Genomic DNA, 16,578 nt, shown 5'->3' on the forward strand with positions numbered 1-16,578 from the left:
AGGGCATTTAGAAGACTTTATTTGGCTTGTACAATCTGAAACAGTAAAATTTTAAAAATATACATATGTTCCTTGCCAAAATTAACCATATTTTTTACTTTAGTAGCCTTCATTTAGCGTCATCTGATTACTAATTTTAAAATGTATTTGATTTTAAGAAAATTATAGTTCCAAAGATAGAAATTTATTTTAGTGATAACTGTAAGTAAGCCATATATGCTAACTCTGGTCACTCTAATATATACATTTTATGTCACTCTCACTTTGAACCCTCCAATGTGTCTTTGCCTTAAAGAATTTTGACTTATCTTTGATTTATAGAGTTTGTATGGCAACTCTCCTGGCTTCCAGAGCCTAACAGACTTACTTGTATAGCTTTTAAAGCTAATTGATTGGCTTTTGATACTTTTGCTGGAGGAATATCTTACTAAAATCAAATGGATGAATTAGCTAATTGTATTTAACATTTGAAGGGATAAGTGAAAAGAGGAGGAAAAGACTCAAGTTGATTCAAAAGCAAAATGAGAAGAAAAGATAATTGGCATATTCTCCACATCTTTCCTCTGATCAACCACATAGGAGACAAAACAAATTAGAGACTTGTCTGAATAGGAAGCAGATGTGCCGAGCATATTTTTACTTCAGATTTTGTTAACTATTTTATCTTTAGATACTGATTTTTGTCTAGAGGAGAGTGTTGGAGCAACTAAAATGGAACTCATAACTTGAGCTCTTGATGGAAGTCTCCTTGATGCCTGGTACTTTATGCTGTATTAATGCCAGGAAATAAATTTTATTTCTTCCTATCTTTAGGCAAGCTGTTATTCCTCTAATGCACAGTCACTTTTAACTTAGATTTTCGAGAAACAAGGAAAAAAGATTTAATCTTTGAGACCAGTTGTTGGCTAAGGCAGGCTTTTGAGCATCCCAGTTACTTGTCATTCAGCAGCTGTGTGGGAAAATGTAAGCTACATTGTTGAACAAATTTTGTAAAGGAAAAAATTTATTTCTTGATTTATTTGGTACAAATGTCTCTTTACTCGAAATCTTTACAAATTGGTTATTGGGCATTCAGTCATTTGTTTAGCACTCTGTAATTTTATAAAGTGATTTCCATCAGGTGCCTTTCACAGAAACCCTGAAGGTCAGGGGAAATCATAATTTCCTTGATGAGAAAGCTGAGGCATAGAGAAGCTGCTTGTTAGGAGGCTTTGCCTCTGATTTCCTGGTCAGCTTTATAGGTTTCTTGCTTTTTTATTTTTGTTCTTTTTACTTTTTTTAATATCCTTGCCTTACTGCTGTGGAGAATGATTTCTATTTTGCAACAGCTTATGTTTTTCTCCTGTGTACAGGGATATTCCAATGCCTTTAGTTAGCTCAGGAGTAGAGCATGGTAACCTGAGAGAGCTGGCACTTGCAAGAATGAAAGACCTCGGAATACAGGTAAGAGCAAATATGGCGGTCAGGCCACAACTGTTGAGAAAAAGAGGAATCTGAAACACAAAAGACCTTGCCACTACCACCCCTAAAACCAGACTTGCGGGTCAGGTCGGAAAGCCCCCAGATGTTGAAGGCATAGTCACTGGACCATGTTGGAGCTGAAGCCAGTGGTGCAGGGGCTGCCTCCTTTTCCTTCATTCCATTCTGCTTTCTTCTGCCTGCTCAGATTGCCAACTGCGTGCCCCACTCCAGTTTTTAAAAACAGTTTTTCTTTTGAAGTATTAGGTATTCAGTTATTGACTGAAGAAAAAGGAGATGTGATTCCTGAAAGGAAAGTATAATCATTTGAAAAGACAAGTATTATGTGCATGAAATAATTGCCAAAACTGCTATTGCCCCACATATACCAGTCTCCCATCCCTCTGGCCATTGAAGTCCCTTCTTCGCTCACAGATATTTACTAAACATCTCCTCTGTGCTGGCCCAGGATGTACAAAGAACCCAAGAACCTGCAACTTAACAGTCTCTGTGGGAAATTCTTAAGTCATAGGAAGGTTTGAAACTCCAGTGCTCAGGAACTTCTTAGAGCTGCTAAAGGGATAAACCAGGAGTGGTGTTGAGACCAAGGGCTGACTCCTGGGCTCTGCCTTCAGAGATTCTGGATCAGTAGGTTGGGATGGGACCTATCTGTTTGTTATCCAGCACTAGGTACATGGTTCTCATGCACAGTTCAGATGTGGGCCGCACTTTGAAAGACATGGTTCCAAGGATTGCATATGGTGTTTGTGGACTTACCTAAGACATTTTATTCTCTCACTCAAATTATTATGGAGAAAATTTTTCAGAAGATTGTTCAGGGGAGAGTTTGTGAACATTATTGGCATATTCTACCAAAAAAAAGTGAACAATTTTATGTTCCAGAAAAATAGCAAATGACACCAAACAAGATTGTGTGCTTGCTTTGCCTCCCAGGCTCCAGCTGTTTGTGTTCTCCATCTCCTCTCGCCTCCAAGAAGGCCACTGACCTTCAAGAAGGCCAAAGTGACTGACCTGGCCTGGTTATCCCAACAATCTCATTATCCATCCATCTTCTTTAACCCTCACCCCTCATAAGCCTTGTTAGCCTCTATTAAAGTAAGCTGGGATTGAGTCCAAAGGCTGGAATTCAGTCATAGCCAAAATATATCTAGTTCCTATAGGCAACATCTTGAGCAGAAAATAAGCACACACCAATCTCTGCCTTTAAAAAAGCATGCCAAAAAAAAAAAAAATAACAGAAACAGCATGCAGATGTTCATTAAGAACATGGAACAGTAATACATTCCCATGCTAGCTACTATATAGAACTACTGTAGTGAAAGGACAGCAGCTACATTAAGTAGATTAATAATTACAGAGATTGATCATCTTCATCTGCTGTACAGTTTTTGTTTACTGGAATTCATGGACTCTACCTCAGCAAAGCATTATCTTGAGCTGGTTCCTGAGGTGTGGAAGTAGCTTTAGTTTTCTACAACTGAATAACGAGCTCTTATTTTTCTCTTGGAATTCTGTACATATATAGCAGTCCTTCATAAATATACTATTACTAGAAAAGCTTATGTGACATCATCAAATTTCCCACAGTGATCTTTTCTTACTGGAAGAAAATGTTTATGGTTTGTTCTATGGGGGGGAAATACACCATAAGATATATAATTGAATAATTACAATGATTTATAATAATGAAAAGGATTGTGTAATTGTAAATGTCTGGTAGCATAGCATGCACTGTGGGTTGTGGAATAGAAGTGAGAGCCGCATCACAGATGCTTGGCCATGCAGACCAGGCATTGCATTGGCATTGTCTGCAGGCAGCTCCATGCCTTCTCAGTTATTCAAAGAGCCATTTGTGATTGTGCTTCAGAGTATGTAGTACATGGCTCTAGGTTCCTCCTCCCTCCCTCCGTCCCTCTCTTCCTTCCTTCCTTCCATCCTTCCTTCCTCCTTTCCTTTCTTCTTCTTTCCCTTCCTTTCTTCCACAGTGCCCTTCTTGCAAAAAAAAAAAAAAGCCATCTTCAACATGTACTTTTTGGATGTTCCTAAAATGATACAAATATGGTGATGCTAAAAATGTTAACTGCCGTAAAATGGAGGTTTTAAACATTTAGGAATTTACTTTTTATATACATACTTCTGGATTGTACTTTCAGATAGTTATATCCCCTAGGCAAACCTGTTTCTGACTTTTATGACTTACAATCTTTACTGCTAAGATTATATTATATATTGATCTTTTTCGAATTCTAAATTTATTTTAAAAGCACTACTGTACTACTTCATACATTCCTACTCTGGTTTCCCCATCCTCAGATTGTTTAAAGGTGGTTTTATTTTGAAATTCAGCTCTTTTATCTCACTGTAGGTTATATGCAAACTTAATTTTGAGCCCAGGGTTTGGTGGAGAGGTTTAAATAAAAATAAAGATTGAATTAGTTACCAGTTTTATATTTGTGCCCCTCCCACCTCCCCACCCCGCTCCCGCCGCTTTTTTTGACAGTGTCGAGATGTGAGAACCAGAGAAGTTGGAATCCAAGAAATTCATCACAAAGTACGGCCATACCAGGTTAGTCTCTTCATGTCATAGAGGGCCTAGGTACTGTCCTTAGATCTTTGCCAACCCTGGGCCCACATATTCTTAACCAAGGACAGGGCCCCAGGAGTGAATAACTAAGAGCAGAGACTAATCGAGGATTAGATACCGGTGTCAAACCATGAAAGCCAAATACGAGAATTCTGGAAGAGCCAGGTTAGGAAAACGAAGTCTGAACCTCATTCTAGATTAGCACTGTCCAGTGGAACTTTCTGCAGTGTTGGAAATGTTCTATGATCTGAGCTATCCAGTATCCAATATTGTGGTGACTGTTGAGCACTTGAAATGTGGCTTGTACAAATGAGGAACTAAATTTTTAATTTAAAATAAATTCAATTGTAAATAGTCCCCTGTGACTATGAGCTACATTTGGGAAGAGCATAGTATGATCTGCTTCTCTCTTTATGTGTAACTATTCAGCTGTTGCCCAATGGTGATAAGCAAATGAATAGATCAGCCCTTATCCACAGGCTCCACAAAAATTAAGCATTATGCCTTAAGGCATTCATGGTATGTAATGAATTAACTTTTCTCTTATACTCTTGTAATGTCTAGCTGTATGCCAGATTTTCTGTAGGATTTGATTCTCTTGTGGAACCCCATTTGAGAAAGGCTGGAATAGATGATCTCTGCATTGATGTTTCTGTTCTCAGCATGAATCAGTTAATTGACATTTTTCACATTTAGGACCTTTTGAGAGAAAAAGTAGACCCAACACAATTTGCCAAATTCTTGTGCTGTTCAGTTATTTAGCAAACATTGTTGAGAAGGAATATGTGTTAGTCTGAATTGTTCACCTTGCTCTGGGTACCATCTCCCCATCTACCGAGTGTTTCTGCATGTGGCCATGTCCACTTGTATACTTTTCTCTGTGCGTGCATATTGTTACATATGGCTTCTATTTAAGAAAAGTGCAAGAGCCATTTGTACAATGAGCTGAAGAGCCAAAAGCCTGTGCAGACTGCTACCACAAAGCTTCCCCCCAAGAGCTACCCTCCATGATTGAACTTTCTTTAACATTTTTATCCCATAATTATGCATAATATTTAAGTGCCCTGTGGGAGGCCATACTTCCTTAAAATTTCATCAAGGTGCAGGTGACCAGCATCACATTTTTCTTCCCCAAAGACAGGTTTCAGTGGAGGCGATAAGGACTAGAAGATGAAACCCAAACCATTGAGCACCTGACACTTTTGAGACAAAGGGGTGCTCCTGAGAGCTACGCATGTGACGTGATTTTGAAATTTTACATTAAGAGACTCTTCATGGGGAGTCAAATGCATGGAAGCCTTTACTGAGCTGGATCTCTGTAAGAGTCTCAAGGTTAATGAAGTTCAAGTATTTGTGAAATTATACAGTTATTTTCCTTTTATAATAGTCCATGAACAAGGTGTGAACTTTAATCTTGGTGCTATTTGAGAGTAGACAAGTAAAAAGAAACATAATTAGTGATTATTCATTCCTTATCCCTAACTAGATGTTAACCTAAATAAATACATACAATTACAAAAATGAATTTGGTTCTTTAATTTTGAATAATATTTTTTGTGGCTTTTTACTAAATAGGTTGAATTGGTAAGAAGAGATTATGTTGCAAATGGTGGCTGGGAAACATTCTTGTCATACGAAGACCCAGATCAAGACATTTTGATTGGCCTCCTACGATTACGCAAGTGTTCAGAGGAAACTTTCCGTTTCGAATTGGGTGGAGGTGTCTCCATAGTACGAGAGCTGCATGTGTATGGAAGTGTGGTCCCTGTGAGCAGCCGGGATCCTACTAAATTTCAGCATCAGGTATCCTGTATTCCATTTCTGTTTGACTTCTAAGAAACTGCCTAAGTAGGAAAAGAGAAAAGGAATGGGGTGAAGAGAAGAGGAAGAGGCAGAGGAGCAGGAGAGGGGAAAGAGAAGCATAGAAACAGAGGAGCCGGTGTTTTAGTTGTTCAGAGATATTTTCTCTCCAAATTGTATCCTTTTGGGAGGAAAAGATAACTGAGACTCAGTCAGTTGGAACATAACAGATTGAACCACATGGAATTGGTTTTTTTTGAGACAGAGCCTCACTTTGTCACCCAGGCCAGAGTGCAGTGGCTTGATCTTGGCTCACTGCAACCTCCGCCTCCCTGGTTCAAGTGATTCTCCTGCCTCAGCCTCCCTAGTAGCTGGGATTACAGGTGTGCACCAGCACGCCTGACTAATTTTTGTATTTTTAGTAGAGATGGGATTTCACCATGTTGGCCAGGCTCGTCTTGAACTCCTGACCTCAGATGATCCACCCACCTTGGCCTCCCAAAGTGCTGAGATTACAGGCATGAGCTACTGTGCCTGGCCTGCAGTTAGTATTTTTGAAAGTAAGAAATCGTCTAATACTGGCAATCTCATATGGGTCAACTTATTGTGGAGTCAGGTTAGATGGTGATGGGAAAGCACTTACGAAACACTTCCTAAGGTTAAGCCGTATTATACATAGGGGAACCCTATTCTAACCCCAGACAACCTACCTTAATAACTCACTTTTTAAAATTTCCAGAGAATGTGTTAAAACCTAATGGTGGATATAAGAGCCAAAATTGATTATTTAAGAATTTTGCCTGGTTTCTCAACTCTTAGAAAGTAGAGAGGTGGCCGGGAGTGGTGGCTCACGCCTGTAATTCCAGCCCTTTGGGAGGCTGAGGCAGGTGGATCACCTGAGGTCAGGAGTTCAAGACCAGCCTGGCCAACATGGTGAAACCCTGTCTCTACTAAAAATACAAAAATTAGCTGGGCGTGGTAGCACGTGCCTGTAGTCGCAGCTACTCGGGAGGCTGAGATAGGAGAATCACTTGAACCTGGGAGGCGGAGGTTGCAGTGAGCCAAGATTGAGCCAGAGTGATCTCGCCCAATGCAGGGAGCCACTGCACTCCAGCCTGGACAACAGAGGGAGATTCCGTCTCAAGAGAAAAAAAAAAAAAAGTAGAGAGGTGACTAAGAAATTAAAGACATACTGCCCCAGACTTCCATCATTTAGAGATTGCCTAGAACTTACCTAAAAAGAGACAGAATTTGAGAGGGAATTACTGTCTTCCTGTGAATAGATTACATCATCCACAAAATACCTTTTGGTAGTTCTTGTTCGAAAGTTACACCTTTTTCAGTTGTCTGCTACAGTGTAACTTTGGTATGATTGAATGGTTTCTTTTTCCTTACTCCCATAAGTGGGCTTTTTCACTCTTATTTTAACAGATTTTAGCAACTACTAAAGTATATAGCCTTCTTGTTTTATGGACCCCTTTTAATGAACTTCCTTCCTTTTTAATTCCCACTCCTCTTTGTTGCTCTGTGCAGGGATTTGGCATGCTGCTGATGGAGGAAGCAGAAAGAATAGCTAGAGAAGAACATGGGTCTGGGAAAATCGCTGTGATATCAGGTAACTGGGGGAGGGCGAAGTTCATGATTCCTTCCCATTTTGAACTTGGCACCACAGTGAAAACTATGTTGGTACCCTCTTGCCCCTGTTGATGGTTATTACGTTCAAAATTGAGCTGAGCTGACTGGCGAAAGACTTGTGCTCAAACAAAATTCACAAAAGCAGTTTAGTGGAATAGAGATTTCCGAGCGCTCTGAGAGTCAGGACCTGTGACCCATATCCCCTCTTCTGCACTCTCTGTCACACTGGTCAGCATGGTCGCCTCCTCTTTGTGCTGTGCCCGGTTACTGTATCTGAGGAAATGGAATTCGATGATATGGACAGGAGAAAAACATGAGTGTTTTTCACTATTGTGGAGATTATCACTATTGTTCAGAAATTAAAATAAAACCTCAGTTGCCAGTACGAGCTGTTTAAAAACCAAATTCTTGCTCTTTCAATTTTGTTCTCAGTAACTTCAATCCTGGGGAACAGCTTTCCCCTGTTTGGGAGTAAAAATGTTTTCCCCAGCCCTCTTAGGGTCCCTGGCTGGGTCTGAAAATTAAACTGACAAAGGCAGATTAACGGGAAAAACATACACATTTATTGCATATAAATTTTATGGAACAGGAAAGCCTTTATAAGGAAATAAAGACCCAAAGAAATGGCTGAACCTGAGTGTTTTTATACGAGTGCAAAGTCATGAAAAAATAAGACAGGACACAGGAGTAAGAGCTAAGGGTGATAAACGGGAATGTTTAGCAAGGCCTGTTCATTTAGATCCCTCAAGGTGCCCCTCTACCTTCAGAGATGAAGGTGTTTGTTTGCTCCAGGTGGTGTGAGGGCACCTCCCTTATGAGCATCTCACGATCTGCGGCAGGGGAGAAGGAAGGGGAAGGTCTGAGGGTCCTTCCTGCATCCGCCATTTTCTGATTCCTTCACCTTAAGATACTCAGTATGCCAAGACACCGTCTTTTGCAGTAGTGTGTTCTGAACCCCATCAGGAGCTTCCCCATTCCTTATCTAGGACAGCAGGTCACTGGGGAAGTGGGCATGAAAAGGAAAATTCAGTACAGCATGTGTGAGTGGAGCAAGAAATGACGTAGACCCCTTTCACATCTGCTGTTCTATAGTGTATCCTTACAGAAATCGCTGTTCCCAGTAAGAAGCTAACAGGGTGAGAGCCATGATCAAAATGTAGGTTATTTTTCATCCAGCATGTTTGTTTTCCCGTTAGACTGCTACATTCCTAAAGCTAAAATACACCTTCTGAGAAAATCATCTCTTCTGAAAATGAAAGTTGAAATGAGGTTTTTTAAAAATAAATAAATAAATAAGTTGTTGCCAATCAGTAAATCAATACCCATGCTTGGGTTTTCATGATTATAATTATGAAAATGTAATGACTCAGGCTCACTTATAATCATTTAGTGTGGTTGAGATTTTTGGCATTATCCAGACAGATTCCAAAAGCTTTTTTTTTAATCATTTAGTGTGGTTGAGGTTTTTGGCATTATCCAGACAGATTCCTAAAGCTTTTTTTTTTTTTTTAACATGTCTAGCTTTATTTATTTATTTTTTTTCTGTTATCTTTCATTGCACAAAGAAGAGGTAACTAAACAAGTCTCACTTGATTGGTACTGTTACCTGTAATAAAAAAAGGTTTACTTCTCAACTGTTTAACCTGTGGTTGATCAGAAGTACCAGGCAAGGGCCAGACTGACTTAGAACCCCTCTGCACATGTGTCTGTGTAGAGTTGATAACACCTGAAATTTCCATGGCCCCTTTTGTCAGAGCACTGTTAGTGTTCTAGTAAATGCTTGTGAAACTTCAGTGTGCTCACAGATCACCTGGAGATCTTGTTAAAACGCAGACTCTGACTCAGTGGGCCTGGGTAGAGCCTGTGCTCCCAGGTGATACCATGCTGTCTTCAGACCACACTTTGTACACAAGCAAGGCCTTAGTGTTCTCTTCCAAGTGTATTCTCTTTTCAGTCACTGAGATAATGACAACGCTCTGTGATCCTGGCAGTGCTACACTCCCAGAGTCTGATAATAGTCAAGTGACTTTCTGGTGTCTGTGGGAACCTAATCAAAGTTAAAATGGAAGAGCATGCATATTCCATCACTGCTCTACATTATTTCATCTGCCTTCATGACATCTGTGTCTTTTTACAATGATGCATGCAGAGAGGACCCCTGGCTTGCCTGAGGTCATATCCAATTGCTCATAAGAGCCTCAGTTTCTGCTTTTTATGAGCGGGGTGATTTCCATTTTCTAAGTGGAAATCAGCATCTGCCCTCTTTCTGCCATATCTATCTCCCTAGCTTTTTATCATAATCTAAACAATAGCTCAATTTCAGATCATCTGCATCTAGAGTTTCTCAAATAACAAGAAGAGACTTGCTCAAATTAACAGGGAAGAACCTTTCTCTTGTCAGCTGGTATGATAGGTCTACTTCATTTCTATACAAGGGGTTTCTTTTGGCCAGTGGGTTTCCGTAGGAACAGCCCTGGAATGCCTTCTTGGGACTCTAGTGAGTTCAGAAGGGAGGATACTGTAAGCATTACTTCCTGTCACCCTGCCTGGAAGTCCCACCATTGCTCTCTATAGGGGAAACTATGTAGGCCTGGACTTTCTGTTTGACTTAAGTTCTGGTCACCCTTCAAATGAAAGAACAAGAACATTTGCTGTCTGGATGATGCATTTTTATTTCTCCAATTTAGTAATCTAGTACTGTTGTGTGTAAGTTTCTGAATCAGATGCCGGAGAAGTTAGTCCATTATTAAGAACTTTTCAAGGAGGGCAGATGTGAAGAGCTTATTATTATATGGTGTTGTTAATGTTGTGTTTTTCCGGTTTTTGCATTTTGACTTTGGTTTCTCTGATGTGAGTACAGTGATGTGTGTGCGTGTGTTTTAGTTTTTTGTAAATAGTTATTCTCCATAAATTAATCCTTAGAATGAAAATCTCTTTATGACAGTGCTGGTGTCTGTGGGCTACATTTTGTCAACGTTACCTCATTGGATTAGCTGAGAAGAGGCACTGATTTGGATGGGAGTGGGGTGGGGAGGACAGGTGGCCAGGATTCCATTCCTGCTTTGCCAGTAGCTCTTCTTGTGATCTAGGATAATTTTACTTGCTCTCCATGGGCCTTTTATTTCTGTATTTTAAAAAAGTGGATGTGGTTATCTTTTACAGTTCTGACTGTAGAATTCTACCCCTTAGTATCTTCTTTAGTTCTCAGCATGACCAATTATGTTTTCCTAATTAAATTGTAGGTGGGACCTTTTCTGTGCCATATTAAGAGACTCTTTAATTTCATCAATGATAGATCTCGGTCTCGTTGTAGGTTGGGTGTTTGCTGATGAAAATGGTGATAGTTTCCCATAGGTAGTTAATCCTATGCTTTGTGAATGCCTATTAACTTAGGTCACAGCTGGTGATACTGTTTGACCTGAGTGTTTACTTTTTTTCCGACCTTGTCCTCAGTTTGTAAATCCATCCTTGTTCCAGGTCTGTAGGCTTTTGTATAAGTTGTACACAGTGGTGGCCTAGATATTCTGTCCTGGCATAACTAGTAAGCTTGAGTAAGGGAAAGACAGAATCATTTATCATTTTGGTTACTCTTGTGTAAGAGTAATGTATTTAGGTAGAATTTTTTTTAATTGCATTTTGATTCATTATGACTTCATCTTGCCAGATTTTCTCTGTAACTTGGGTTTATAATCTTGGATTCAGCCTCTAGACAATATTATGAACTACACAGTAGATCTGATTTGAGTCACTATAGAAAGACTCTGGGTATTCTTTTTTCTGTATTTAAAAACAAATCGGTTTTTTATCTGTGCTACTTCAGTAGACTTTGTTTATAGGTATACACTGTGTATTTTATAGCAGATTATCTTTTTAAAAAGACGACTACCTTTATGGCTACATGAGAAAATTGAAAACTTTCTCGTGTATCAAAATCAAATGAAGCGATTTCTTGAAAGAGAGGCCTTTAGGTTTATTCTGTTTTCTTCTTAGTGAACTGTGTTTTAAAGTGAACCATCAACTCTAAATGTGAAAATTAAAGTAAAAATGAAATGTTCAGTTTCATCAGCATCAAAGTCACCATGTATTGAGGGGTCACGTATGAAATGAAGAGACATATGAAAAAAGAAGACGTGTGAAATGTCACCCTGCCCTGCGTGAATGTTCGTGTTGGGCTATGGGAAACTCACCCACCTTCCCCTCGTTGATTGTCTTTGACTGCAGAGGAAGATAAGTTTTCTCCCTACTTAGACTTCAGATTGGTTCGTAACTCAAGATTAATTACTTCACAGCAAGAAAATATTATTTTTTTACATATAAAAATGGACAAATCAGTGTTATGAGAGCCACCAGTTTATAAAATAATGTGTAGGCAAGAAATAACAGCTAATTGCTGCTAAATATCTAAGCAGTTAATTAGTCCCTATTCCAAGTGGTATCATTTGCCAGCTTAATCCATATATCTTGTATCAACACACGTCTGTTCAAGGTTAACAAATTATATTTACTTAAAAACCACGATGTTTATCTACTTGGATGATCAGCATTCTTTCCTTTAAAAATGTTAACATGAGCAGTTTTTCTGTCTCCTCTCTTATGATGTAAAGTGCAAGGAATTATACTGGAGAAGCTAACCACAACGTCTGAAATGCCATCACTAATAATCACCATGGAAACAGAGATCTCTGATGTCACACTGCCTGTACCATTTCCAAAAGGGCAAATATAACTGTGATAGTCACTATTTAAAAAGCCATTTAACACCCCCAACAGAATGAGTTTTTTTCTTCTGGCAATTTTGGCTAGGTATCAGATCCAATCGTGTGACTGTTTCAGTTTGCCAAGCTAATTGCTATGCAGCAAGATGACCAGCTATTCCCCAAGCTCGTCTGACTACCTTCATCATAAGCACTATTCTATTTGTGTCCTTTCAAGTAGAAAATTAATATGGCCATTGGCCAAGAATCGTACAAGGCCGATGGATCACACAGTGATGGTAAAGAATGAGGAAAATGTCTGAATGGTCAATGACAGAAATCAGTGAAGTCAGAGACTGATAGCCATTTTGTTTAAATCTATTAAAAAGCCAGAGAAGGGGAGAAGAGAGAAGAATTTAAATATAGGGTGAGTAAACGAGTCACTATGGAGATGAAATCATCCTTAATCATGATGATCTTAGTTATATGACCCTAAAACTACATCACAGTGCCTCCTGGTCAGAAAATAAGTGTACCTGTGCCTTATACAATCCAATATGGCTTTCTAGGACTGCAGTTAATGGTCTTGTTTGCCAGAACCACTGATTAATAAAATCATATGTGGGCAGAAAATAGCAGTTGTTTTGTTGAAACATTTAAACTACAAATGGCTGAGATTTACTTATTCGACCTTCACCTGTCTCCCGGGCTACTACACATCTCCCTCAGTTTCAGGAGAAGATAGTTTTATTCCTTGCATTATACTCTAGTTGAAAAGAAGGGTACATTCATAACTAGGTTTGTCTGAAAATGGACTCATAATCCTTACCAAAATGCCTGGAAAAGCATTTCTTCATTGTAGCATATCTATTTGCTAATGGACACAGGAAGCCTGCCAAATGCAGACCAGTTTGTGGCACCTACACGAGTGTTAGTCTAGGGCTTCTCAGAAAGGAAGGGAAAGAGTGTTTGTCCTTTTGTACTATCTTTGTGACAAATTATCCCCTAAATGTCCCCTAATTAAATGTACATTTTCTGGGTTCTGTATATTCCTCTGTTCCATTTTGGTATTCTAACAAAGATCATATATGTTTCTTTTTTGGTGCATGTTCCAGTAGTATTTTTAAAATTATTATTAATATATTTTTAAAGACAATGGATACAATATAAAGTATTTCTTTACTACAAGAATTCAATTTCAGCATCATTATTAATCAGACTGGAATTGATGACATGGAATACTACTTTGCTAGATAATGTATTAGCATTAGCTAGGTGTTTGCTAATTGATGTCTATTGTAGCTGCACTGTGGCGGCATTGTTGCGTAGCTCCTCCAGGAATCTGTATTCCATGACTTGACATTTACTCATTTGAAGGTGAATCAGGTACCAGTTTGTAGTACACTGCACATCAAGTGCATTAGACCATCTCTCACTTGGCATCACAGACTATGTTAATTAGTACACATGTTTTGAATATTATTGAATAGGCCACTAATGAGTTTCTACTGTTTGGGTCTTGGAGGCAACTGAATTTTTTGTGACGTTTCCCAGGCAGAAGCTAGCGATACTGATTTGGAGTGGCTGATTGGCATTTGAAGTACAGCATTTGGCAAATGCTCTTGCTAATCCCAGGTCCATGCAGTCCAGCCTCTTACATTTCAGAGTGTGCACATTGAGATCTTGAAGTCCAGCCTTGCCAGTGTAGACACACAGCACATTTGTAGACTTTTTGTCCCCATTCTTGTTCCTCTTAGTTTATGGATATAGGGAATCATGGTCTTATGCTTTTGCTTAGGAGGAATAGGGTTATATCATGTGATTCCTAATAACATTCCTGAAAGGTCTGGAAACTTTGAGATGAATGACTACCTTTATTTAAAATTAGACACTTCACAGGCTCTTTTGTGAGGAAGCAAGCCCTATCTGAAAGTGGCCTATGCTACTCACTACCAGCTGTCTATCAGAAAGTCTGTTTTAATAGTTTGTTGCAATGTTGACTCCTTATCGATGTAACTTGAATATGAATAGTACTGTTCTTTTCTCTAAATGTTTGACATTGCCTTAATTCATTCAATTTGATAAAGCTTTTCTATTTTAGATCTGTTAGAGGCAGAGATTTGGCAGGTTATTCTTTGGGTGAACAGGTATTACTGAATAATGCTGGAAAATATTAGTGCTGCCTTCCTTAGCAGCAACCAAAATACTAGTTTTGTGGAGCCTTTTAGTTTAGAGATTTCTAATTCCAACAGAACACATGCAAGGAATTTCTTATTCTTTAGTTGGCCTGGCTTAAGCTGTTGTCTCTGACCAACAACTCACATTTCTAAGACAGTGCCTGTTAGAATTGTAGTTTGTGGCCATGGGATCATTTCTTTATGCACCCCATCCTCTAGTCCCTAAGCAGACCACTGTCCTCTTGTCCACCATTCATGAATAAATTGCTGGGGTTCAGTAAAGCAGTCCACATGCCCCAGATCTCTACCTGCGTGATCTGTTGCCTCACTGCAAATCCTAATAATTAGTGTTTGTTCTGGTTATTTATTATTATATAACATACCACCCCAAAGTTTAGTGGCTTAAAACAACAACCCTCTTATTTGCTTAATGATTCTGTGGGTCAGAAATTCAGCAGGGCATAGAGGGGATGGTTCCTGTCTGTTCTGTGATGTCAAGGGCCTCAGCTGGGGTGCCTTAAATGGCAGCCAGTTGGCTGGGATGGTGTGTCTGAAGTTTCAGTTCTGACTGGGGCTGTCCATATGAGCAGCTTGGTTTTTGTCCACTGTCTGCTCCATGTGGCTTGGGCTTCTTAATAGCACAATAGCTGGGGTTCTAAGAGGGAGGAGCAAAGGCCTGGTCTTAGAAGTCCTAGAATGTCTATATTAGTTATCTGTCGTTGTGTAATAAATTACCCAAAAACTTAGTGGCTGAAACAACAAGCATTTTTTATCTCATGGTTTCTATAGATCAGGAATCTGAGAGTGACTGAGCTGGGTGCCTTTGGCTCAACATCTCTAACAAGGCTGCAGTCAAGGTGTCAGCTGGGGCCATAATCATCTCAAGAGTCCGTTGGAGCTGAAGGATCCCCTCCCAAGTTCACTGTGCAGTTTTTGGCAGGCATCGGTTCCTCACAAGCTATTGGTTTGGGGCTGTGGTTCCTTGCCATGCCTCGTGGTCCCATTTATAGGGCTGTTTGTCACATGATGTGGCAGCTTGCTCTGTCAGCGGGAGTGATCAGAGAGAGAGCGCTCATTCAAGATGGCAGCCATAGTATTTTTATAACCTAATCTCAGAAGAGTGTTAATGAGTCCACCTCACCCTCACGGGGAAGGGATTACGCAAGTCTGTGAATACCCTAGGTGGTGAACTTTGGGGGTCATTTTAGAGACTGCCTACCACAGTGTATATTCTGCCTTGTTCTGTTGGTCGGAGTCACTGGGCCAGGCCAGATTTAAGGGAAAAGGAAGTAAATTCCATCTCTGTAAGGGAAAAAGCAGCCATCTTTGGATGCTGTCAATTGTAGTGGTGGAATACCTCTCCATTGCTTTGTGATTAGTAGGCATCCAGTACCTCTAATGCCTTCTCCAAAGATAGACCCTTTGGGCAGACCTAAATTCAAGAGTTCTTGTCCCAACCCTAGTATCAGATTTTCATATAGTCAAGCATGGCAACACAATCACACCTCACACTTTCCTAGGTAGAGCTTGGCAGGTCCAACAAAACTTGGCCTGCACCTGACCCTTTGTATGCCATCTCTCTTCCATGAGGACATGCCTCTCTGTTTCCCCTTGCAACCCTATTTTATACCTGATGCTTTAGGTGCACGTGCTGGCCATTTATATTTTTCTTCTAGGTAATGGAACATAGAAGCCTGTTTTGGGGCTGAGGATACATGGTTTCCCTCTGGAGCTTTCCTACCCTTAAATACTTATTTTCCCCCTACAGACACATGGAGAAATTTTATGCACTGTAAGAAAATTTTTTTCATTTGGGGAGTTGATAAATCATATGTAAAGTAGAATTTGCCATTTTAACCATTTTTAAGTGTATAAATCAGTGGCATTATTTACATTTACAGTGTTGTACGACCATCACCATTATTTCTAAAATTTTTAACACCCTAAACAAACTGTGAACCCATTAAGCAGTAACTCCCAGTTCCCTGCACAGTCCTCTAATCTATTTTCTGTCTCTGTGAAGTGGAATCATAGAGTATCTGTTCTTTTATGTCTGGGTTATTTCACTTACCATAATGTCTTCAGTGCTCATCCATGCTGTAGCATGTCTCGGAATTTGCTTCCTTGTTATGGCACAATAATATTCCATTACATAAATATACCACATTTTGCTTATCATCCATCAGTCTGACAGACATTTTGGTTGTTT

The 16,578-nt window shown here is 39.6% G+C and overlaps 1 protein-coding gene across 3 annotated transcripts in view; it reads left to right on the top strand.

Annotated features, from left to right (window-relative positions):
- ELP3 (elongator acetyltransferase complex subunit 3) overlaps positions 1-16,578 on the top strand; it is a 99,882-nt gene that overhangs the window by 63,282 nt on the left and 20,022 nt on the right. For all 3 annotated transcript variants that reach the window (XM_002818944.6, XM_054561375.2, XM_054561376.2), the window contains 4 exons: positions 1,353-1,443; positions 3,980-4,045; positions 5,639-5,866; positions 7,397-7,478. In XM_002818944.6, coding sequence (XP_002818990.1) covers positions 1,353-1,443; positions 3,980-4,045; positions 5,639-5,866; positions 7,397-7,478 — 467 coding nt within the window. The remainder of the gene's footprint in view (positions 1-1,352; positions 1,444-3,979; positions 4,046-5,638; positions 5,867-7,396; positions 7,479-16,578) is intronic.

This window comes from Pongo abelii, chromosome 7 (genome assembly GCF_028885655.2).
Source record: "Pongo abelii isolate AG06213 chromosome 7, NHGRI_mPonAbe1-v2.0_pri, whole genome shotgun sequence".
In the NCBI taxonomy this organism is placed as follows: Eukaryota; Metazoa; Chordata; class Mammalia; order Primates; family Hominidae; genus Pongo; species Pongo abelii.